The sequence below is a fragment of the Rattus norvegicus genome, chromosome 15 (assembly GCF_036323735.1).
Source record: "Rattus norvegicus strain BN/NHsdMcwi chromosome 15, GRCr8, whole genome shotgun sequence".
NCBI lineage: Eukaryota > Metazoa > Chordata > Mammalia > Rodentia > Muridae > Rattus > Rattus norvegicus.
The window spans coordinates 104,862,584-104,886,731 of record NC_086033.1 but is presented as its reverse complement, the minus strand read 5'-3'; the positions used below and the strand labels follow the sequence as shown (position 1 = coordinate 104,886,731).

Here is a 24,148-nt window from a genome sequence, read left to right as displayed (position 1 = left end):
GTTTCAAACACATTGAGAGAGGGAAAAAAAAAAAGTCCCGGATTTGATCCCCAGAACTGGATAAACCAGGAGCAGTGGTCCTCACCCACAGTCCCGGCACTCAGAATGTGGAGACAGCTCAGTAATTCAAGGACATCCTTGACTGTGTAATGAATTTGAGGCCAGCCTGAGTTACATAGTTCACCAAACAAAACAACAACAGCATCGAACTGTACAGGTTCCCTGCACTGCTTTTGTTTTCACTGGTTCAGAAGTACCCATGGCAACGGCTTCTTTTTCCACGCTGGCACTGGACACGGGAACTGAAATAGGACGCTGGACGTATTTCACAGAAGTGGCCGTCATGTCTAGGACAGAGTCTTCCTCATAAAAAACAAAATTAGAATGAGTTTTCGTTTCCATTGCTTGCAACTTTTAGATCTCAGTCCTAGCTATCCAAAGGGATGGTTTTTTTTTTTTCAAGTTTGTCAAAGGGATTTCACATGTATTTGTTATATAAAGAAATTATGTCAACTGAGAAATAGTTCTTTCCCGAAGCGAATACTAACATTTACCCTTTGCAACCCATCTCCCCCAAAATACAATTAGCTACATGTCTTTGAATCAGGAACGATCCCCCTGCTCCTGGGACCATGTGCTGAACAGCTGGTCTCCCAGCTGGTAGTGGCTGTTTTGGGAGGCAGGGCTCAGCTGGTGTAGGGAGGACACGAGGATGGGCCTTTGAAGGTTCTAGTTGGGCTCTGCTCTCCACCATGGTCTCTGCCTCCTAGGAGCTCTCTGACGGGACCCGCCATGTCTCCCCCATGATAACAGACCGAATTCCCTCTGAAACCATGAGCCAAAATAAAACCTCTTTCCTTGTGTCCATCAGGCGTTCTCACTGTGATGAGAGAACATTAAATGTAGGCACTGTTTAAAAATGAAGGTTAAGGGGGTTGGGGATTTAGCTCAGTGGTGGAGCGCTTGCCTAGCAAGCGCAAGGCCCTGGGTTCGGTCCCCAGCTCCGAAAAAAAGAAAAGAAAAAAAAATGAACGTTAAGGGCTGGAGAATTGACTCAGCGGTTAAGAGCACTGGCTGCTTTTCCAAAGGACTCTGGTTCAATTTCCAGCATCCATATGACATCTCAAAACTGTCTGTGGCTCCAATTCCAGGGTATCTGAAATGCCCACATAGACAAGCATGCAGGCAAAACACCAATGCACGTAAAATTAAAAAATAGAAGTAAAGGTTAGGGGAGACAGAGAGATGGTTTAACTGTTAACACTTCCTATTTGTAGCGGTAAATATTAATAAAAGAATCTCTACCGTCCCACGCTGGTGCTGGCTCCGGTGGGCCACATGGCATCTGCGGGGTATTTTCATCTCAGTCAGCAAAGTGTCCCAACCTCTAAGCTCCAAATCTCCATCCCACACCGCTGGCTACTCTCTGAGCCCAGGAGCAGCCGCCCTCCTGTAACTGTCATCTAGTTCCCAATGCGGGTCGCCACCACACCAGTTCCATACAGAGTCCACCTATCCAGTGGCATTCTTACTGCGGACTCTGCTCACATTCCCAGCATCCGCCCCCTAATGGTTATCGTCACAGCTCCCAGTAACCCGCTAAAATCAAAACCTCATTTAGCTTGTAATTTAGCAATCAGATGTATATCAGTAAATTCAAACTCCACAAAACGTCTGCACAATAAACTCACAACCAATTGATAAAGATATAATCTGCCCACCTAGATAAGATAAATTGTCCTATAAAAGTCCATCCCTTATGAAATATTCATAACTACCTGTGGCCATTTAAGGCCACACGGATCTGGGTTGTCCCTCTGCCTCCACCTTGGTTCCTCCCTTTCTTTTCCTCTCTCCCTGCCTTACAAAAACTCTGTCCTGCCTTACTTTTTCACTGCCCAGTCACAGGCCTTGTCTGATCTTGTGCCAGCCCTCTCCTGCATATAGACATCAACCACACCTGTTATTCCAGGATATGCTGCTGTTCCAATTACACCTTATTATCCAGGTCTGGTTCCAGTTGCCCATAACGGGGAGCTCACAACCTCCTGTAACTCTGATACCCTCTTCCGGCTTCTGTAGGTACCCACAGAGTTGTGTCAGTCTCTGTCTGTCTCTGTCTCTGTGTCTCTGTCTGTCTCTCTGTCTCTGTCTCTCTCACACACACTTACACACACATACACACACATACACACACACACAAATAGATTTTAAAAATAAAAGCCTAAATCAACTTTAAAAAGCTTAAATCATGCCTCTAATCCCAATACCTGGGAAACTAAGACATGAGGATTGCCAAGAGTTTAAGATAAGTTTGGGTTATGGAATGAGTTCAAGGACAGCCTGGGCTATGGTGTGAGAGGCTGTCTCAAAAGTGTGTTAGGGTATAGCTTAGTGGTAGATCCCTAGGTTCTGGGTTCTGTTTTGAGAGAGAGAGAGAGAGAGAGAGAGAGAGAGAGAGAGAGAGAATGAGAGAATGAGTGTGTGTGTGTGTTGCACACACAGAGCTATCAAATATGTTTGATCTTAAGAAATAAAAGATGGGGCTGGGAGTTGGGGATTTAGCTCAGCGGTAGAGCGCTTGCCTAGGAAGTGCAAGGCCCTGGGTTCGGTCCCCAGCTCCGGGGGCGGGGGGGGGGGGAGGATGGGGCTGGAGATATGGCTCAGTGGTTAAGAGCACTGATTGCTCTTCCAGAGGTCCTGAGTTCAATTCCCAGCAACCACATGGTGGCTCACAACCATCGTTAATGGGATCCAATGCCCTCTTCTGGAGTGCTTGACTGAAGAAAACAACAGTGTACTTCTATATAATAAATAAATAATTAAAAAAAATAAATAAAAAATGGAAGACAAACAAGGGACCGCAGTCTTGTCAGCCACCACCAAGAGAGGAAGAGCTACATAATGTTCTTTATTCTAAGAAAAATGGGAGTCTGCCATTTCCCTTTCGTGTGGTAGTAATAGTTTACGTTTTGGAAGATCTACTGGAAGAGCCAGGAGCAGAAGCTGATGACCAGGAGGGGATTTTAGGGGATTTCAAAGTGATGCACCATCTTTGCTGTGCACCCAGTCACCTCCGTTTTCCTAGCTGTGGGCTCTGGAGTTTGTCTGGAAATACTGTGTGGCCCACCCCCACCCCCACCCATCAATGGATGCTCCTAGCAGTGCCGTACATAAACAGCAAGGCTTCAGAGTAGGGGCAGAGCAGATGGATGAAATGTGAGTCCCAGGCTTAGAGAACTGAGTCAACAGGAAAGGGGGGAAGGGAGGGCCAAGGATGGGTCCCAGCACTTGGAGCAGGTACACTGATTAGACCAGGTCAAGGACACAAGAGGAGAAGCAATATCATGTTGTGGTAGCCCTACATGGACTTTAAAATATGCCAGCAGAGGTCACGCTTCATGAAGGCATCAGACTAACCCATGTTAGAGGCTAAAACGAAGAGAAAGGCAGCCAGCCGGTTACCCATGAGCCATGTCTATGTAGGTCATTAGTAAATGGAGCTCCATTTCTGTGGTGTGCACCAGATTGGAGAAGTCTGACAGAGTAACACAAATCTGAGACATCTGTCTGTCTGCTATGTGACTGAGTGTGGTCTGAGGCAGATCAAGTCTCACACTTGAAATGCCTTTCAGGAGCTCCTTTTAATCCTCGGGGGGTTAGGGTTAGGGTTGTTTTTGTTGTTGTTGTTTTGTTTTGGGGGAGGGTGTTTGTTTCTTTGTATTTTTGTTGTTTGTAGCCACAACTAGAGATGCAAAGACACAGCCTTGATGATTCTTGTCCTTTCTTCACCCCGCACCATCTCACCCCCTTGAGCTTTATACATTCTGAATGTGGAGCAACACTGTCCAGTCAGCCAACGGGGGAGGTCCAGCACCTCCTGCCAACCAACAGGGGAGGTCCAGCCCTGTGAACAGCAGCACTGTGACTCCTACCCAGCCTTAGGGCTGAATCTCAAGCACGATCAGTGACAGGAACTGCCAGTGGTGGGTACAAAACAAAGCAGAAGCCCCTAACAAACACGTTAATGCTAATTACCAGTGTTAATGTACAGAGTAATTTTATTTTTTTTCTTTTCTTTTTTTTGGAGCTGGGAACCGAACCCAGGGCCTTGCGCTTGCTAGGCAAGCACCCTACCGCTGAGCTAAATCCCCAACCCCCACAATAATTTTAAACCGCTTTGTACAATTTACATTTTAGGAGTATGTCAAGAATTTTTTTTCCTTTTTTCTTTTTTTTTTTTTCCGGAGCTGGGGACCGAACCCAGGGCCTTGCGCTCACTAGGCAAGCACTCTACCGCTGAGCTAAATCCCCAACCCCAAGAATTTTAATCAAGCATTTATTAGTTGGATATTTCAACCTTTTAACTGCTTCTATTTTTTCTCTTATAAAAGTAATATGGGGGGACTGGAGAGATGGCTCACTGGTGAAGAGCACTGACTGCTCTTCCAGAGGTTCTGAGTTCAAATCGCAGCAACCACATGGTGGCTCACAACCATCTGTAATGAGATCTGATGCCCTCTTCTGGTGTGTCTGAAGACAGCTACAGTGTATTTATATATAATAAATAAATCTTAAAAAAAAAGGAATATGACCTCATTTTCACATATACATTAAATTGTTATTATTTTTCCCTAAGCATGATGTTGCAAACTAGAAGTGTAATACCCAAGTACCAGTACTTTATGGTTTTGTTTTGTCCTCTTACTGAAGGCCCCTCTAGGAAATTGCATCCGTTTACATTTCCGTCTGTGGTCTGTCACTGAAGATTTTCCAATATGGGCATTTTCTAAATAATAGAATTTTAATTTTCAAACTTGTGCATGTCTAGCTATAAACAAATAAGCATCTTAATAAATGATTCTCTTGCTGCCTCATGCTAGAACATTCTGGAATCACAAGGACACAAACTAAACCCAGATTCCTGCCTTACAGGCTGCATGGCTGTTCATTGATGGTGTGTATGATCTTGGGGATCAGACCCAGGGCTTCATGGGGAGGCAGACACTACACCACTGAGCTTCAATCCTGGTCCTCACACATACTTCCCTGTGGGGAAGGATGATACTTTTTGCTTGTCTGAGACTGACTTTGAACTCCTGATTCTCCGCCTCTACCTCCCACACAGTAAGAATGCAGCTGTGTGCCACCATCCCTGAATCCTCTCTGTTGAGGTTTGCTTGCTGTTCTTGTCGGTTATGTGTTTTGGACATGTCTTTATCTTTAACTGCTTATGTATTATGGACTTACTTATTACAGGCTGTCATGGAGTCATTAAGGATAGCACCTTGACCTTTCCGGTGGCTACATAGTTTCTGTTTTCCCCTTTGTGAGCTTTGGAGTCGGCCTACTTCAGACCACTTACCCAACTTAAGATGTTTACAACCCAAGGCAAATCACTTCGATCATTTGTCGACATCAACACACAAGGTCCCCAGAGCCCCAGTATACAGTTTTATTTACAACTTTGTGAGCAAATGTATCGCCTGTGGCTGCTTTGCTAACACAACGGTGAGGTTGAAGCCCAACATATTTACTATCTGTGTCTTCAATGAAAAGTATGTTGGCTATGATCTAAGACTGGCTAGCCTTGTAGTTCTGAAAGATGATCCTGGATTTCTCAGGTTTCAGATTAAGCAGCTACCCTTAGCCCCTACTTCCCCACTTCAGAGGTCACAGGACTTTTGTCTGCTGACTACATCTTTATTTAGTCTTGCCCCAAGAAATCACTCAGGCCCATTTGTCTCCATTGCTGTTCTAATTGCTATGATGAAACACCATGGCCAAGGCAACTTTTAAAGGGACCATTTGATTGAGGGCTTGCTTATAGTTGCAGATCATCATGGCACCGGGAGTAGTGGCTAGCTGGCTGGCAGGCAGGCAGGCAGGCAGGCATGGTGCTGGAGCTGGAGCTAAGAGCTTACAGCTGATGCATAAACACATGGTAGACAGAAAGCAAGACTGGCCTGGCATGACACACCTCTTCCAACAAGGCCACACCTCCTAATCCTTCCTAAACAGTTCCACTAACTGGGGAACGTGTGTTCAAATACATGACCCTATGGGGGCCAGTCTCAGACCACCCCGCCTTCCAATGCCCTTGCCCTATCACAGCTCTTTCCGGGCTTTCATCTTTTCTATTTCGTTCCTTTTGTAGTGCTAGGAATCAGACCAGAGCGGGTGTCTTACCACGAAGGCCCCATCTGGCTCCAAACTCAAAATAGTAGTAAGAGTCCTGGGTACTTGTTCGAGTCTTTAGCTCTGGTTGTCAGAAGCCATAGTCACCTCTTGCAGCTTTCATTCTACTTTCTCTATGTCCATGGCTGTGAAGATGGGTTAACAATTGATATTTAGCACCTGCTCTGGAAGAACTGCAAGAAGACGGGAGTTTGGCTCTCAGCCGTTTGTTTGTTTGTTGTTTTGTTTTTCAGGATAGAGTTCCTCTGTGTAGCCCTGGATGTCCCAGAACTTGCTCAGTAGACCAGGCTGGCCTTGAACTCACAGATGTCTGCCTGCCTCTGCCTTCCAAATGCTGGGATTAAAGGCTAGTTCTCAGCATTCTTATTGGCAGTGCACAACTGCCTGGTAACTCCAGCTTCAGAAGTTCTCAGATCTAATGCCCTCTTCAGGTCTCCTTGGGTGCCACCCCACACATGGCACTTACACACCCTGGCCTCATGTAAACACTGTGTAGCTGTGCATGGCCTTGAACTCATTTTTAATTTTTTGTTACAGTTGACATAAACAAGGCTTTATTTTTTTAAATTGACATTTTTATATTTTATTAAGAGTATAGCAGGGGTTGGGGATTTAGCTCAGTGGTAGAGCACTTGCCTAGCAAGCGTGAGGCCCTGGGTTTGGTCCTCAGCTCCGGGGGGAAGAAAAAAAAAAGAGTATAGCAGAACTGACTGAGTTCTTTTGAACATCTTTGTTTTTTCTTGTGATCAAGCAGGAAGGATGACTAACAGACTCTTAAGATTGAGGTCCCAGGTAATGGGTGATTCTTTTTTTTTTTTTTTTGCATTTTTAATTGAATATTTTCTTTATTTGCATATCAAATGTTATCATCCCCTTTCTTGGTTTCCCCTCCGGAACCCCCTGTCCCAGTCCTCCCTCCCCTTGCTTCTATGAGGGTGCTTCCCCACCCACTAACCCACTTCCTCCTCCCTGCCCTGGCATTCCCCTACACTGGGGCATCGAGCCTTCACCAGACCAAGGACCTCCCCTCCCACTGGTGCCCAACAAGGCCATCCTCTGCTACACATGCAGCTGGAGCCATGGTCGCTCCATGTGTACTCTTTGGTTGGTGGTTTAGTCCCTGGGAGCTCTGAGAGGTCTGGTTAGTTGGTATTCTTCCTGTGGGGTTGCAAATCCCTTCAGGGCCTTGAACTCTTTTTTTTATTTTTTTTTCCGGAGCTGGGGACCGAACCCAGGGTCTTGCGCTTGCTAGGCAAGCACTCTACCACTGAGCTAAATCCCCAACCCCTGGGCCTTGAACTCTTTTTTTTTTTTTTTTTTTTTTGGTTCTTTTTTTCGGAGCTGGGGACCAAACCCAGGGCCTTGCGCTTCCTAGGTAAGCGCTCTACCACTGAGCTAAATCCCCAGCCCCAAACTCTTAATCTCCCTGCATCTATTTCTCTGATTCCGAGATTGCAGGCAGGTACATCACACTTGGTTTATGTGGTGCTGAGGGTCTCCTGCATGCTAGACAAGCGCTCTATCAGTTGAACTATATTGTCAACCCAGCCTCTTACCATTTGAGTCCTAATATGTGACTAAGGCTGACTTACAAACATTGGCTGTCAGCCAGGGAGAGGGTGTGCTTCAGTAACCCCAAGCACTTGGGAGGCAGACTGAGGGGGACTGCAGGCTCATTGACAGTCTGAGCTACATAGAGCCTCTACTTCAAAATTACAAGGACAGGGACATAGATCAGAAGTGACCCGCCCAGCATGTGTAAGAGCCTGGGTGTGAGTCCCAGACTCACAAACAAAACACACAAGGAGAATCTGCTTTTTTTTTCCTTTCAGTTATATAAGACAATAACTTATTCTTCCCATTTAAGATAGTTTTGAATACTTTCCCATCATCTAAAATTGACAGTTTAGAGAAACAAGAGACTTGGATCAGGGGCTGGAGAGACAGCTCAGTGGTTAAGAGCATTGACTGCTCTTCCAGAGGTCCTGAGTTCAAATCCCAGCAACCTCATGGTGGCTCACAACCATCTGTAATGGGATCCGATGCCCTCTTCTGATGTATGTGAAGACAGCGACAGTGTACTCACATACATAGAATACATTAATCTTTTTTTAAAAAAATGTAAAAATGTGCACCTTCCATGCCTCATGCATTGGGGGGGGGGGAGAGAAAGAGAGAAGGAGGAGGAAAGAGGAAGAGAGAGAAGGAGGAAGGCTTGGATCAGGACCAGAGGGTGTCTGGAAGACTGAGCTGGGCCTGTGCTCAGCAGAAGGAACCCCTATGACTGGAAAGCTGGTGCTCCTGTGATGGGCTTGAGGCTGGCTGGTTTGCCTTAGGGGACGGACCACTTGTAGACCTTGGACTCTGTAGGTTTAAAGATGGGATTTCCTCACAGTGTTTTCACACCCACACAAAATAGCACAGCTGTGTAAGGCTTGCTGATCCAAACAAACAAGGATGCTCCCTGCCAGACGAGGGTGCTTCTTGCCAGGGACAAGTGACCAGGAGCTCTGCAGTCTCAGGTGTTGCTGTCCTGCTGCCTGGGACTGTGGGCACGGGATGCTACTTCCTGGCTTGCCCGCAGCCTGGCACGCAGGACGCTCTTAGTCTAAAAAAAGTCAGATCGAGAGTGCTGACCTCTCTCATGGCCTTGAGTACGTTGCACAAAAGAGACAAGCAAGTCTCAGCCAAGTTGGTCATCAGCAAGCTATGCAGTCTTGGATGACAGCCATGTGGTGTTGCCCTAGAGGTCCTTCAGGCTGGTTCCAAGTCAGAGGTGTGTTTCATGCCAAAGGCATAATTATGTTACAGTGGGTGACCGCGAGCCAGAAAGGCAGGTGAACACCGGAAGTAAACCTGGGTCCAGAGGTAACACGTAGTCCTGTGTGGGCCTGCTCCTAAAGCAGTGTTTGGCTTACTGCTCTGCTCTTGCTGCCTTGAAGTTGCTCCTTTGAGCCAGGGTGTTGTTATTCTGTAGCCCAGGCTTGGTCTCCAACTAGTGCCAATTCTCCTGCTTCTCAGCACTGGAATTATAGGTGTGAACCGGCACACCGAGCTTTGAAATCATTTTGTGTATGTATGTGGTCATGGGGTGTGCACAGGCTTCTAAGACAGAAGTCAACATTGAATCCCTTCCCCACTTGAACCACTCTGTCCCGTAATTAATCAATTAATTGAGATAGGGCCTCTCACTGAACCTGGACCTCACCGTTCCGTTGCGCTGGCTAGCCAGCAAGCTGTAGGCATCTGCCCACGTCTGTCTCCCTAGTACCAGGATTACAGACATTTGGTTTAGATGGGTACTAAGGTCCTCATGCTTGAACAACAAGCAAATCTCTCCTCAACTACTTGGCATGTTGTTTGTTTTGTTTTGTTGTTATTTTGAGGTAGGGTTCACCTAGCCCTCACTAGCCTCAAACTCACCTTGTAGTGGGATCTTGAGTCTCATGCGACTACCTCCCAACCGCTGGGATTGCAGGTCTGAGCCACCACACCGTGGTCTGGAACTGTTAATACATTTTGGCAGAGGATGTGCATTTCCATCTTGCGTCTTGCTTGGTAGTCTGAAGAAGCCAGAGATGCACTGGACCCTGATCATCTGTCCCTCTAAAAATCCCAGCTTCCTTCTTCCTCCTGCTAAACGGGAAGCCATGATTTTCCCCATGGCCTGGGCCAAGGGACTCATTAGCCCTGCCTATGTATAAAATTTACACTGTGGCATCTTATCCCAGCAGGCTGTGGCCTTGACCTCTACCCTGTTTTCCAGGGAGTTGGGTCAGCAGGGAAGTCATTTGATTGTCTAATTCTTAAAACTCATGGTTCCCAAATTCTGGTCTAGGGGATTCTTGGGTATTGCTCAGAATCCAGAGGTACCATGGGACACTTTACATTTTTTAGAAAACATAGCAAGGCTAGATATTTATCAGACATCACACTGACAGGTATTAATATTTGTCTCAACATTGATCATATATTAGATCAATGATGCTATGTCATTTGCAAAGTCAATGATATGTAATTTTTTTTTTTTTTTGGTTCTTTCTTTTGGAGCTGGGGACCGAACCCAGGGCCTTGCGCTTCCTAGGCAAGTGCTCTACCACTGAGCTAAATCCCTTTGGCAATTACTGTGATTTAAAAAAAATCAGCGTGTGGTGGTGTCCATTATGACTCTAAGGTTGGGAAGTTATACCATATCCAACAGGAATGCATCCCGTTAGCCTGCTAGTCCAGGAGTGGATATGACTTTGAGGGACTGGAGAGGTGGTTCCGTGCTTAGCTGCACTGGCTGCTCTTCCAGAGGACCTGGGTACAGTTCCCTGCATCCACATGGCTGCTTACAATCACCTGTATCTGGTTCCAGGGGATCCGATGCCTTCTTCTGGTCTCCATAGGCACTGTGTATATATATGGTGCTCAGATATACACACTGGCAAAACACCTATACGTATAAAATAAAAACAATAGTTAAAAACTACATTAGCATTACAGTACTTTCTTTTCACCTGTTCTCTGTGTATTTATGCATGTATGTATATCTTCATGTGTAGGTACATGTATGTGTGTGGCTGTATATATGCATGTATGTATACCTTCATGTGTAGGTACATGTATGTGTGTGGCTGTGTGCGGAGGCTAGAGATCAACCTTGGGTGTTGTCTGTGACACGAGCATCCACCTTGGCTTTTAAAAACTGTACTTATTATTATTGGTGGATATGCGCATGGCGTGTGTGGAGGTCAGAGGACAATCTTGTGGTATCGGTTTTGTCCTTCCATTGAGGATCACACTCAAGTTGCTAAGTCTGTATACACACACACACACACACACACACACACACACACACCCCCCATCTGATAGTTCATCAGTTATGCTAGGCTGGCTCCTTACTGATCTTACCTGCCTGGGATTACAGGTGCATCCCAGCATGCCCCTGGCTCTTTATTTGAGCCTTGGGGCACCTTATGAACTGAGCCATCCACCGACATTATTGAGGCACAAGTGTGCGCTAAGCTATTTATACATGGTGGCTTCCTCCTCCTCCTCTTTGTTTCCTGGTTCTGTTTGCTTGTTTTCTAAGACAGTGTTTCTTGTGTAGCCCTGGCTGTTCTGGAAGGTAGACCAGGCTGGCCTCAAACCCCAGAGAGCCGCCTCCTTCTGCCTCCCATGGGCTGGAACTAAAGTTGTGCACCATCGTCACTGCCTGCAATACATGGCTCCTTAATTGGTCTGTTAGGTATGTCTTTGGGCCAAGACACACTACGAAAAGTCAAGGCTTTAAAACGGGGCTATAGAGGAGAAATCTGAGACCTCCACACTAAAATGGTGACGGGTGACCCCACACCCTCCCCAACAAGAGGCGAGCTAGAAAGGGTCTAGTGCACTAGGAGTCCCTCCCAGGTGGCTGTGGTGCATCTCTCAGGGTACAGAGCCAGCACAGCCCTGAGACTGGCACAGCTGCCCTGACTTCACTTTCCAGGAAGGTTTCAGACACACGGGGGGTGGATGGCGACACCTACTTGTTTTCCTGATCCCTTTCAAAGAGGTTTTTCTTTTCTGTATGCATGTTACTAAACATTCTCCCTACAAGAAGGGGATTCGGTGTTCCTGTGCACTGCTGTGCTCTGAAGGGCTCGTCTACCTGAGTAAGAGATTATGTTTTATTCCAAGACCCTCGGAGAGGGGCGATTTCTGTAAAAGGGACTGTGCATTTCTGTAAAAGGGTTGGCATGAGTTGGTGCCATTATTCTGGGATGTAGGCACGCTTACGGAGTTACTGTAATGTAGCAGCTTCTTCTGGGTCGGGCACGATCACTGCCACCCTAACCTTTATTTTCGTGTTCACTCATTGAGCTGAGCTATTTGTATATGTATGCTCCAGTGTGTGAAGATCAGAGAGCAACTTGCTGGAATCTGACCCCTGGCTCTGTACCCTGAACTCAGGTTGGTGGGTTCAGAGGCATGTCCTTTTACCTCCCTCACAGGCTGTAGACGGTCGCTATCTTTGCTTCAGAGTAACTGTGACCACTAGGTCAGTAGCAGGTGACTCCCAAGACTTCCAGCCTATTGGCATTCCTTACACAGGGATTACAGAGGCTCACTGAGCTCTCAGGCCCTGTGGTCCACCATCCTCCTAGGGAGCCTCCGGAAGCAAACATTGGACTGGTAGCTCTAATGTGTAGCCTAGGGGGACATCTTGGGGAGTATAGCTGCCTTAGAATGTGCTCCTTCCTGTAAGAAAGCCCAGTAAACTTACTGATTCGCCAAGATGAATCCTTCATGGTGGTCTGCCTGTGTGCTCTCTATTTGAGGGGAATAGACATTTCTTTACATCTCTCCAGGAAAAAAAAAGGTAAGAGTCGTGAGTGTGTGTGTGTGTGTGTGTGTGTGTGTGTGTGTGTGTGTGTGTAAAAGCAGATTGTATGTGCAGACACATGTGTGGGTATGTGTGTGTGTTCTGTGTTCACACATGTGCTGGGCAGCCTCTGTAGACCATATCATGCTGAGTCTTCATTGGCTGCAGAGTGGCCCTCCCATGTTGCAGAATCAAAGGCCAGCTACACTGGCCTCCCTTATCTGTGTGCTTTCTCGCCCACTGGTCATAAGAATACATAGCCACAAATCTAGGTTTATCTAGTGAGATTTTATGCACAGAACCCCCACCCCCCACCAAATGAAAGATCCTCATCCCTCTGGAATTACTAGGATCCCACAGAGTAGCTCTTGACATCAAACCAGGAGAACGGAGATGAGAGTTGTACCCAGCAGAGTAGAAAATGAATGTAGAGAGAAGAGCGGTGGTTCTGCTTTACCCTTGAATCCATGTGCCCTGCTTCCTTCTGGGTCACTATAACCAAAGCATCTGGCAGGAACAATTGAAGAAAATGTATTTTTTTTTTCTCAATGGATCTCAGTCCATATGGACAGAAGGGGTGAAAGCCGGTGAGGGTCAGTCTGTGGAGCAGGAGTATATACGACTGTTCACATGACCCCCACAGGAGGCAGAGAGTCGGGGCTGGGGATGACCTTTAAATGCCCTGGCTAGTCACCTTGCACCAGCCACTTCCTAAAGGCACTACAGACCTGGCAATGGTCACCAGTTTGGGAACAAGTATTCAAAACAGGAGGCTGTTTACTGCTGTGGTCCTTGCCTGTGATACCAGCACTTGGGCCGTAGAAACAGGAGGACAAGGCGTTCAAGGCCAGACCCAGCCACATAAAGAGTTCAAGGCCAGCCTAAACTACATGAGATCTTATTTTAAACAGACATATGCAAATGAAAACAAAGCAAAAAAGATGGGCGGGGCAACTTTTTTCCTAACACAGGTGAAGTCAGAAAAGTACAGCTTCCAGCTTCCAGTGGGGGCTGAGACCGCATGTCAGAGACCAGCAAGAGGATGACAGCAAGATCATTGTGGGTGACGGGACAGAGAAAAAGGAGTCATAGGACCTAGCCAAGAGGTCAGGTTCAAATCATGAACTGAAGCACTTAAGTGACCAACCAAGGAGGACCTCGATAGGCTCAGGAGAGCTGATGAAGCCTTGGAAGAGGAGTTTGAAAAAACCCAACAAGTCTGGAAGGGTTCCTGGTGCTCCCAACGATGAGTCAGAATGAATTCTTTTAGAATTTGAAAAGCGCCGAATCAGCAATTAAAGCTGTCTTGGATCCGAATGGGAGCTATTCTGGTAGATGGGTGGTAAGAGCGTGTTTCTGTGGCTTGGTTAAATTCAGGGTCTTGGATCTGTCACAGCAATCCGATTTCAAGGGCTAGCGTCACCCCCAGCGATCCTTATACAACCAGCACCCTGAGCAACAAGATGATCAGCGTCCATGGGTATTTGACACCGAGGCTGATGGTTCCTTTTTGATTTTGATATTATGGTTATTATTTATTTATTTATTTATTTATTTATTTATTTATTTATTTATTTTCGGAGCTGGGGACCAAACCCAGGGCCTTGCGCTTGCTAGGCAAGCGCTCTACCACTGAGCTAAATCCCCAACCCCTGTTTTTTTTAAATACAGTATAAAAATACTCCAGATGGGGCAGGGCAGGAAGGTAAGTCTTTGGATAAAGTGTTTTCAGTGAGAGAATATGGGCTGTCTGGTCATGGTGGTGCATACCTTTAAACCCAGCACTCAGGAGGCAGGACATAGGCAAACCTCTGTGAGTTTGAGGTCAATCTGGCCCATATATTGAACGCTAGGTCAAGCCTATTAAGGAAGACATTGTCTGAACAAACCAAACTAAACCAAACCAAACCAAACCAACAGGCACCCCTCCTAAATACACATAAAGGACTAGATTCAGATCCCCTGAACTTATGTAAAAGCCAGGCAGGCATGGTGGACAGGTCTAATCCCAGAATTCCAGAGGCGGAGAAAAGGATCCTTGGAGCAAACCTGCTACACTCACTGGAGCTAGTAAGGTACAGCGTTAGCGGGAGATCCTGCTTCAATAAATATGGGGAAGAACATTCCCAAAATATGCCCAGGGTTGACGAGGATGGAAAAACATGCCTAATGTCAACTTTGGGCTTATACAACACACACACACACACACACACACACACACACACACACACACACACACACACACACACACACCAGGCCCCTGAACCAACCATAAAACAGTAAGGACCGAGGCTCTTGGGTTGGATCCATAACACTGCTTCTTTTGTTAATCCAGGTCTGATTATTCAAGTTTGGCTTTCCATCATTCAGGAGAAAGTTCTCTCTTGGACTTGCTGAGGGTGGGGGGAGGTAACTTTCTCTTACTGGTTAAAAAGGGCCTCGGCAGCTCCACCAACCTTCAGGAAACCAAATGAAAGTGGGCTGGGAAGGCAGGACACATACGAGATACCTGTCTTTGACCCAAAGGCAGGGTCATTTCTGCAGTGGTTCCATGCTTACTGAAGTCATTTGTAGCCTGGAACCTGGGTCTGTGACTCACCGGCATGCTTTACTTTGTGTTGTGACATGGTGTTCTTTGGGCCCACAATTCTGTGGATCTGCTTGAAGTAAAAATTAAAATCATTCTCCACCATTTATCTTTCTTGTCAGGAACTGGGGCCAAGAGCTTTTTAGCAGTGGCAGTGTGTTCCTGTGGGGTAGATGACATCATTCTTTGGGGGATGATTTCATTTGTGTCCTTTCTGGATCCATTGGAGAGCAAACCCAGCCTTGAAGGGGGGAGAGGGGGGACCCACACACACAGCACTCATGAGTCTTTGTGTACTGAAGCCTTAAGAAGTTGATTGGCAGGGTCAAGTGGCCGCTGTTCAGAGTGTGACAAGCCTTGTTAATTGGCTCTTCGCTGAGGGAAATCTCACATGAGAATTTTTCCAGTGAGCCTGCCCTAGCAGGTGCTTCTGAACTGCCAGCCGTTTCTTAGTACAACCAAAGTCTTCCCTTGACTGGATGAGGTCTTGAGACCCTGCTCTCCCGAGATGGTGCATTTCTAAAATGTAGCCACGCACAGAGACAAGGAGGGTGCTGGTGGGAAAGAGCTCACTTGAACAAGTTTGCCAGAAAACACTGTTTACGGGCCCCTGGTTCTGTTAACATCTTCCCTGGAAGATCTCGCCAGACATCCCAAGTGATTTCTTTGCTTTTGGAGCACTCACCAGACAAACTCTCTGAGGTTCCGGGACTGAGGGGTAGCGCTTTGCTTTCCCTATACAATAAAACCATAGACCTACACCCCAGGAAGGATGAAATGATCCCTCCCCATAGACATGGGAAATGAGAGTGCGGAAGGAGGCACACAGTCTCAAAAGAGAGGAGGCTGGTTCATCCCACTAGCCAAGATGGGAGGAACCCTGGAAGAGCGCTGGTCAGAAACTCCGAGATCCTGTGTGTCAAGTTTTATCCTTCCCTTGCGATTCAGAGTTTAAGTCCTAACCAGAAAACTACCCAGAACTGCGGCTGGATTTGGAGATGGGGGTCTTTAAGGAAGGGAGGTAAATGGGGGTGTTAGGATAGTCTTTTTTTTTTTTTTTTTTTGGTTCTTTTTTTTGGAGCTGGGGACCGAACCCAGGGCCTTGTGCTTCCTAGGTAAGCGCTCTACCACTGAGCTAAATCCCCAACCCCAGGATAGTCTTAATCTGCTCTGATTGGTGCCCTTATGGAAAGGGAGCTCAGGACAAACATATTCAGACAGAAGGTGGCGGGTGGTGGCCAGCTGCAAGCTTCAGAAACTTGACCTGTGGCTTCCAGCTTCCAGCACCACCTCTGTACTGTGGGGGTGTTCTGTGAGGGCGGTCTTGGCAGACTGATGTGGGGTGTGATGAAAGGTGACCCCAGTGCTGTCCTATAAGAGCCTCCGAGGACACTGCATGATGCTTTACTCACACCATTCTTCTGTGTAGCTGGTGTAGCATCCTGGTCTATCTGTCACCCGACAATGACACGTTTCTTTGTACAGTTGCTGATAATTTGGGGCCAACTACTTACTAGACGTGTAGAGATTGTATCAAGTAGCTGTTAGTTAGTTACCAATCTATCCATATTTTTCTCCTTTAAGTTCACCCTGAAAGTTCCTGTCTTTAATCTGTGCCTTTAAATTGCTAATGCCCTGGTGTCTAGCTGTTCTTTATAAAGTGGTGTTTAGGGATGCTTGTCTTTTTGACTCAGAGAGACGCAGGCAGGATTGAACAACTGATTTCTGCTGTACTCCTCAAGCTTGGCAGAGTTTAGAATTGGTTTAGGGGTGACTAATACAAGGGGGGCTCCTTGTGTCGAAGAGGCTCTGTATAGGAACATAGAAACGTCCTTTGAGGCCCAGAATATATGTCAAGAGCACAATCCATTGCTCAATCCATGCCTTCAAGCGAACACAAAAGGCAAAGAAGGGGATGAAAATAATTTGATGCATTAGTGTCTCCATGGAGACTGGAAATACGTATAATCTTTACGGAGCCCCTCACAGGCTCTCCTTTCGGAATTAGGAAGAGTATACAACCTGTCATAATCATGTATTGGAGGTGCAGAAAAAAAAATCGTAACAGGAGGCAGAGAGATCCTCTTTCCCACTCAGCTGCAAAAGCAGCTATTATAGCTCCAAGTTCTGTATTGTATACTTCCGAAGTTAGGATCCCAGGACACTGGTCTGTCTGCCATTAAGGGAAGCACCCAGGGTCTGGCATTTGCATTCCCAAGCCTGGATTGTAGGCTAGATATGTAGCTGTCATTAAAAAAGGTGTGAGTGAGTGAATGTGCGAATGAATGAATTCTTGAATGAATGAAGAGTTCTTGCATGCGATTAGCTATTGGGCAGGATCTGATTCTGCACTCAGGTCCTGCCAACCATGTCTGGGATCTACTGGCCTAGGAATGTTGGGTAATTACCTATGAAGGATGCAGCTGAACCAGTAACTCCCGTGTGACTTCCTCTCTCCCCACAAACGTGGTGCTCAACGTGGTCTGAGAAGTAAAGTTCAGCCAGGGAGGGAACAAGAAGGGTACCAGGAAGGAGAAAGCCAATCACGTTGTTCAAAGAAGTCAGATCCTGGGGTTGGGGATTTAGCTCAGTGGTAGAGCACTTGCCTAGCAAGCGCAAGGCCATGGGTTCGGTCCCCAGGTCCGAAAAAAAGAAAAAAAAAAAAAAAAGAAGAAGTCAGATCCCATCGTATGTGACAAGTTCTCACAGTCATCTGTGTTGGGGCACAGAAGGAGACACTGGCTCACTTTGTAAATTATGTCACACTGCGCTTCGGTCTCTGTGGCTTCTCCACTGCAAGTTAGCTCAGCAAAGTCAGTTGCAGTTGTCCATCATTTACTGGTCAAAGGCCAGTTCTCCAACACTTCTGGTTGTCCCCATTCTCTTCGTCCTCGGTCATGCTATAGGTATCACTGTCCTGATCCCTAGTCCACATCTTAGCACGGTGTCTGCCTAGGTGGAGGTTAGCAGTGGCTGAAGAAACCATCTTTAAGTCCAAGAATAGGGCTGGAGAGCTGACTCAGTGACAGGGGTCCTGAGTTCAACTCCCAGCAACCACATGGTGGCTCACAACCATCTGTAATGAGATCTGATGCCTTCTTCTGGTGTGTTTTGGAAAACAGCTAGAGTGTACTCATATAAATAAAATAAATAAATCTAAGTCCAAGAATAATAATCATTTGCTAAATCTTGGTATATAGTGGGCTTTTTTACTATGCAGATATATAATTCAAACACACACATATGAATTCTAGTAGCTTGAAATCAGACTACCCTTATTTTTATTTACCTATTTATTATTTTTGGTCTCACTTACCCCATATGCAACTAAATATGTAGGAGAAACTGGCCTTGAACGCCTGACTTTCCTGTTTCTACCTCCCAGAGTTAGGACTTCAGATTACATATTATTGTTTTCACCCCTGTATTTTCCTGACACTGTGTAATAAAACTATCTTTCTATATTGCTGCATTAGTTACAGCTCTGTGCTGTGACAAAGCACCAGGACCGAGGCAACTTTTTTTTTTTTTTTGGTTCTTTTTTTCGGAGCTGGGGACTGAACCCAGGGCCTTGCGCTTCCTAGGCATGAGCTCTACCACTGAGCTAAATCCCCAACCCCGAGGCAACTTTTATAACAAAGTATCTATTTGGGTGAATTTCTCCAGAGGGTCTAGAGTCAGTGGTGGCAGGGGAGCTTGATATGGGTGGCAGCAGCATAGGAAGCTGACTGCTCAGGTCTTGAACCATAAACACCAAGCATAGAGAAGAGTACTGCGCAAGGAACCAGGCTTGGAACCATTAAAGCCCACCATCACCACCACCAGTGACTTCCTCCAGCAAGGCTGGGCTGCTTATACCTCCCCAAACGGCACTGGACTACTAGGGAGCAAGTGTTCAGATACATGAGCCTGTGAGGGACATTCTCATTAAGGCCATCACAATTACTAAACATGTAACCTCCTGAAATTATCTTTCCCTCTTTTCTTCTTGCTCCCCCCCCCCCTGCTTTTTGCGGGTCATAAGAAAGGGTTTCCCTGTATAGCTCTGATTGTCCTGGAACTGTGTAGACTAGGCTGGCCTTGAACTCATAGAGATCTGCCTGCCTCTCAATGTACTAAGAAAGTACTCTTTATGTAATCAGTCATTTTCAAGACTGAAAGTCGCTGCCTCCTAGTAGACACTGTCATGTATTTCTGATCATTCTTTCATGTTATTCTAGGTAGAATTTGAGTTTGAATATAGGCCTACTCAAAATTCATGGTCTTAATCATTTTCCTCTGTATTCTTTATGCACTGTTTTTTTTCTTTTCTTTTTTTAAGTTTCTTATGTTTAGGGAACACATAAACTCTTGGGTATCTGGGTTCATACTTTAAATGTTTTCAGTTTATTCTTGAGACGAGGCAACGCATCTCAGTCATGTGACCAGGAGTAAGCCTTCTAATGGATCCTAGAGGACACTTAGGCTAGGTTTCCAAAGGTTATGGATGGGGCTTACTTCTGATGCAGGACCTTGAGGGAGCCTGTGTTCTTGGAATACAAGGACACCTCAGAAAATAATCTCTTCCTTATCTTCTATTTCTGAACTCCTGGGGACTCACTTTGTATGCTTAACCTTGCACAGCCGAGGGGCAAAATGGGCATTCAGGAATGAGGTCTCAGGGTCCCTATGGCCCGAGGCAGAGCGATTCTGACTCTTAGACCACTTCCTATTTGTCACTAGTACATACAGTACTTCCTGGAGGCGCATGGATTCACTCCATCGGTCCTTGTTTGCTGCAGAAGAAACAGTTTAGAAGGAGGGCAGAGCTGGTGCCCAGAGTGGGCCCGCGGCCTTAGGAGCAGTAAAGCGAGGGGAGGGCTGGGTAAGAGTCCAGACCGTGGTTTCCTTCCATTGTCTTCTCTTCCTCCGTCACCCCTCCGCACCTCACTTTCCCCTTCTTGTGCGCAGCGCAGAGATGGCGGGGGCCCAGCCCTTCCTCCGTCCAGCTAAGTTTCCACACCCGGCGGCCCAGGCGAGGTTGAGTTCAGTATCCAAGGCACTGCACACAAACTGCCCTCTCTACCCTTGGGGTTTCCTCCTTGATCTGGCTGGAAACTTCGTACGGACAGCGAGGACGCTCCGCCCGAGTCTTTTGGAACAGGCCCCAGGCTAGGCCCCTCTGGGGACACCCCGAGTGCAGACTCTGGCCTCTGGAGGGCCGGGGCGGGTAAGAGGGAAGAGTAGGAGTGGGTGGTGCTCTCCGCTCCCCCGGGCTCAGCTCTGCTCCGCGCGCGAGGCCCACCCCGCGGTTCCGAAGGACCCGGCCACGCAGCACCCGGAGAGCGCCCGCTGAGCCCCGAGGACCCCGCCCGCGCGCCCGCAGGGAGGCCCCACTGCGGCCTAGGGCGCCCGGCGGCTCCTCCCCTCCCCCTCCCCCTCCCGGAAGCGCGGGGCGGGGTCCCCGGCCGGGCCGCGGGGGCGGGCGCGGGGGCCGGGCCGGGGCGGGGCGCGGCGGGTTGTGCGCGCCCACTCGGCTCCAGGCGGCCAGCGCTCGCGGGCCCAGGCCGCCCGGCTCGACCCGAGCACCGCGGCGGCGCAGCGGCGGGAGCCTAGGAGAAACAGCCGCAATCAGGAGACATTCCCGCTGTCCCCGCTGCCCGCCCCAGGCTCGGTGTATGGGGCCGCGGCCCGCCAACCTTCGCTGAGACCGTCCCCGGGGTGCGGTGGCCTCGGGCTCCAGAGCCCGCCCCGCCACCCGAGGGCTGCGCGCGGCCCCGGGCCTGCTCGCCGCGCGACTCCGCGCGTCCCGGGCCAGGAAGTGGCGGCGCCGAGAGCCATGGCCCACTCCCCGGTGCAGTCGGGCCTGCCGGGCATGCAGGTAGGCTGGGGCGTCCGGGTCGGGCTGCGGGCCGTGGCGGAAGCGGGCAACTTGGCGGTGTCAACACGCCCCCCCTCCCCCCAACGGCCGGGCCCGTTTCTCCGGGATCTTCGCCGACCGGAGCAGCCGGGATCTCGGGTGTGTGCACGTGGAGGGGCCGTGGGGTCTGCGGCCTCGGGTCGAGGTGGGGTGCAGGAGCTTTGTGCTCCCCAACTCGGACGCTCAGGCCAAGCGCTCATTCGGGGCAGGAGTCTGAACTAGTGTCCTTGGAGGCCCCGTTTGGGTGCCTGGGCCCTGTTTGGGCCTGGCACAGGGACAGCGGGATTCCAGGGTCTTCAGTCCCCAAGAGTCCCTCCCCAGAACCCCCAGACGGGAGACGGGAGCGCGGGACGGGGAGCGCGCCCCGGCTGGTCCCAGCCGGGCGGGCCGCAGGGCGGGGTGCAGGAAGGTGTAACCTCGCGTCCAAGCCTGTAGTTCTGGTGTGGAAAGTGCGAGGTTGCAAACCCGGGAGGCGGAACCCACACCTCTGCGAGTGCCCTGGCGTGCAGAGCCCAGGTTCACCCCTCGGATGCCAGGTCTCCGCTGCTAGACTTTCACTTTGAGACACGATGGCATCCAAAGCAGCTGTGTGCTAGCTTGCTTCTCCCTGCACTCTTTGTATCTTCTTAGTTCGCCAGTGACTTTTTCTTTGGAGGGGAAGGGGGCGGTGAGGGGAGGGAGTTGAATTTCAAGTTTACATGGATGCACGAACATTTTTTTTTTTTTTTTTTTTTTTTTGCTTTTGAGGATGTTTTTCTGTACTTTGAAAAACAATCACTGGTCTGTTCTTGTAAAGTTTGTGAGCGTATAATGCAGACAAAATGATTGCGATTAACACCGCAAGACCAGTCAAAGTTTTGTTTTCCCAAGTGAGTGAACGGAAGAGTTTTGCTTTAAAAAAGCAAAAAAAACAAAAAACAAAAAACAATAAAACCTCAGAATATCCGAGATGATCAGTCTACAGACGCAGCAGGCGCTTTCTCTCGGGCTCCTGGGTTGAGCGGCACGGGCCTTGCCTCTTACTGCTTCTGCTTCTTCTGAAACTATTTTCCATCCCTGTTTTCTTTCTTTCTTTTTTAATTCATACCTCGGGAAGGAAAATGGATTTCTTTGTCCAGGTTTGAACTCTGGAAGAATAGGAATTCAAAGTTACCACTTTAGTGGCCATTAGAGCTTGAGCCCTTTTTATTTTTGAGGAATAATAAAGTTGGAATTGAGTGTCACTGGAAAGGTGCTCTCAAAGTATTCTTGAAGTCTCACCTTGCGAGCCCGGTGTAAAACCTGATGCTGCTGGCCACAAGTTGAAAGTCAGCCGCGGCCTCCTACAACTCTTGCCTTGGTTCGACTTTAGAGACAAAACACCTGGGTCAACCGGGCGACAGTTTCTTACCTGTACAGCAAAAAGGACCTCTTGGCACATTAAAAGCACGTTTTTCCACGTTTTCTTCATTCATGTGTGGGAGGTCAGTACCAGGTGGTTCCTAGCTGGGGGCTGCTCTCTCATTTTGTTTGTTTGTTTTAAAGAATGGGCCAAAATTCTTCACTTTGGGAAAAGAAAAATTCAATAACTTTACCTAAAAAGTGTATTTCCTGTGTGTTCTTGAGAGGAAGCCTTTTTAATTTTGTTTTTCGGTATGGAGATGATAGCCTTTTCTCAGTATTAATTTTTTTTTTTTTTGTCTGTTCTGGTTCTGCCAAGGAGGAATACTGGCTTTTCACAGCCCAACCTGCCCCTCTCTATGTCTTCAAACCACATGATAACATTTTTAGTGCATTACTGGAGACTGTTCCTATCCTTCCCTTCCCTCCAGAAAAGAAAAACCAGTACATTTATTTTCAACTTGGAGTCAGGAGCTGCAGCCTGCCTCCCTAGGAGCTGTTTTGAGGATCACATGAGAGGCTTGCCTGGCCTTGACTCTTGTCTAGGATAAAGCTGGAGAGGAAGAGGTCTTCCCTGTTGCCCCACAAACTCCCTGCAGACTCCTGGCTAGGGTTTAGGAGGAACTGGGTTAAGTGTTTTGGCAAGTGGGGTGTGGTAGGGTCGAGGCAGGAGGATTTCTGTCAGTTCAAGGCCAGCCTGGGTTACCTTAGGGAGTTCTAGGCTAGCCAAGGTTAATCCTGTGACCCAGTCTCAGAAGAACTGGACAAAGTTCGGCAAGGCAGCAGACTCAGACAGCCCGAGGGAAATAAGTCGAATTCAGGAACTCTTTTGTATAAGGACTTTATGGCCTGCTAATCACTTTATATCTGTTGTTGATTGCTGGTCTGATGGAGGAAGAGGTTACTTATACCGTCTTGTAACTTTGTGAATGAGGAAGGGTTTGAATGGACCAAGGTAAAGTAGTGTGTAGAAAGGCATACAGTGATTAAACCCAGGTCTTCACTCTGCCTTTGCCAGTGTTAAACACCATTTTGTTTTAGGTTGTATTTGCTGAAGAAAGAAAGATAAGATGAATGTGTGTGTGTGTGTGTGTGTGTGTGTGTGTGTGTGTGTGTGTGTTTTCCCCCTCACTCAGTAGCTGTGATTGATGGGCAACTCTAGTGATCTTTGGTGAGGAGTTTCGGGCTGTACACCTGACTGTTTTGATGAGATTCGCTGGGGATTTTCTTTTCCTCTTTGGGTTTTGTAGTCTGTTGAGAGAATTAGAAAGTAAGACCTGGCCAGGTGCCTTTAGTCCCAGGAGACAGGGACAGGCAGATCTCAGAATTCGAGGGCCAGCCTGGTCAACAGAGTGAGTTCCAGGACAGCTAGGGCTACACAGAGAAACCCTGTCTTGAAAAACTAAAGAAAGAGCCATTTTGAGCTGAAGGTGGAGGTACTTCCTGTCTTATTCATGAACGTTCACTGTTTGGCCGTGCTGGTTCCAGTGAAAAGTTGAGTTGGAGGTGGGAGGGACCTGTTTAGTGCTTTTGAGTTTACAGTAACTCATGGTACACAAGAATTAGCTTTATGCAAGTCAGGCATCGGTGGCTCGGACCTTAATCCCACCACTAGGGAGGCAGAGGCAGGCGGATCTCTGACTAGTTCGAAGCTAGTTTTAGGAAGGTTAGGGCTACATAAAGAAACCCCATCTTGGGTGGAGGGATCTAAAAGAATTAGCTTTTTTTGCTT

At 47.8% G+C, this 24,148-nt stretch overlaps 1 protein-coding gene and 1 long non-coding RNA gene across 3 annotated transcripts in view; one reads left to right on the top strand and one right to left on the bottom strand.

The window, feature by feature from the left end:
* Positions 1-5,441: 5,441 nt before the first annotated feature.
* Positions 5,442-20,019, bottom strand: LOC134482026 (uncharacterized). The gene is made up of 2 exons (XR_010058080.1): positions 17,546-20,019; positions 5,442-10,636 (listed from the first exon to the last, which is right to left on the bottom strand). It is a non-coding gene; the product is annotated as an uncharacterized LOC134482026 (long non-coding RNA).
* A 188-nt stretch (positions 20,020-20,207) lies between these two features.
* Stk24 (serine/threonine kinase 24) overlaps positions 20,208-24,148 on the top strand; it is a 95,969-nt gene continuing 92,028 nt past the window's right edge. Inside the window, exon 1 of one of the 2 annotated variants that reach the window (XM_063274471.1) lies at positions 20,208-20,346. Coding sequence is in view for 1 of the 2 variants with exons in the window: in NM_001127494.1 (NP_001120966.1) it covers positions 20,956-20,997 (42 nt within the window). In the remaining variant the exon portion in view is untranslated. Of the gene's footprint in view, positions 20,347-20,955; positions 20,998-24,148 lie in introns of those variants that run through there. The other variant, NM_001127494.1, reaches the window with a different exon arrangement.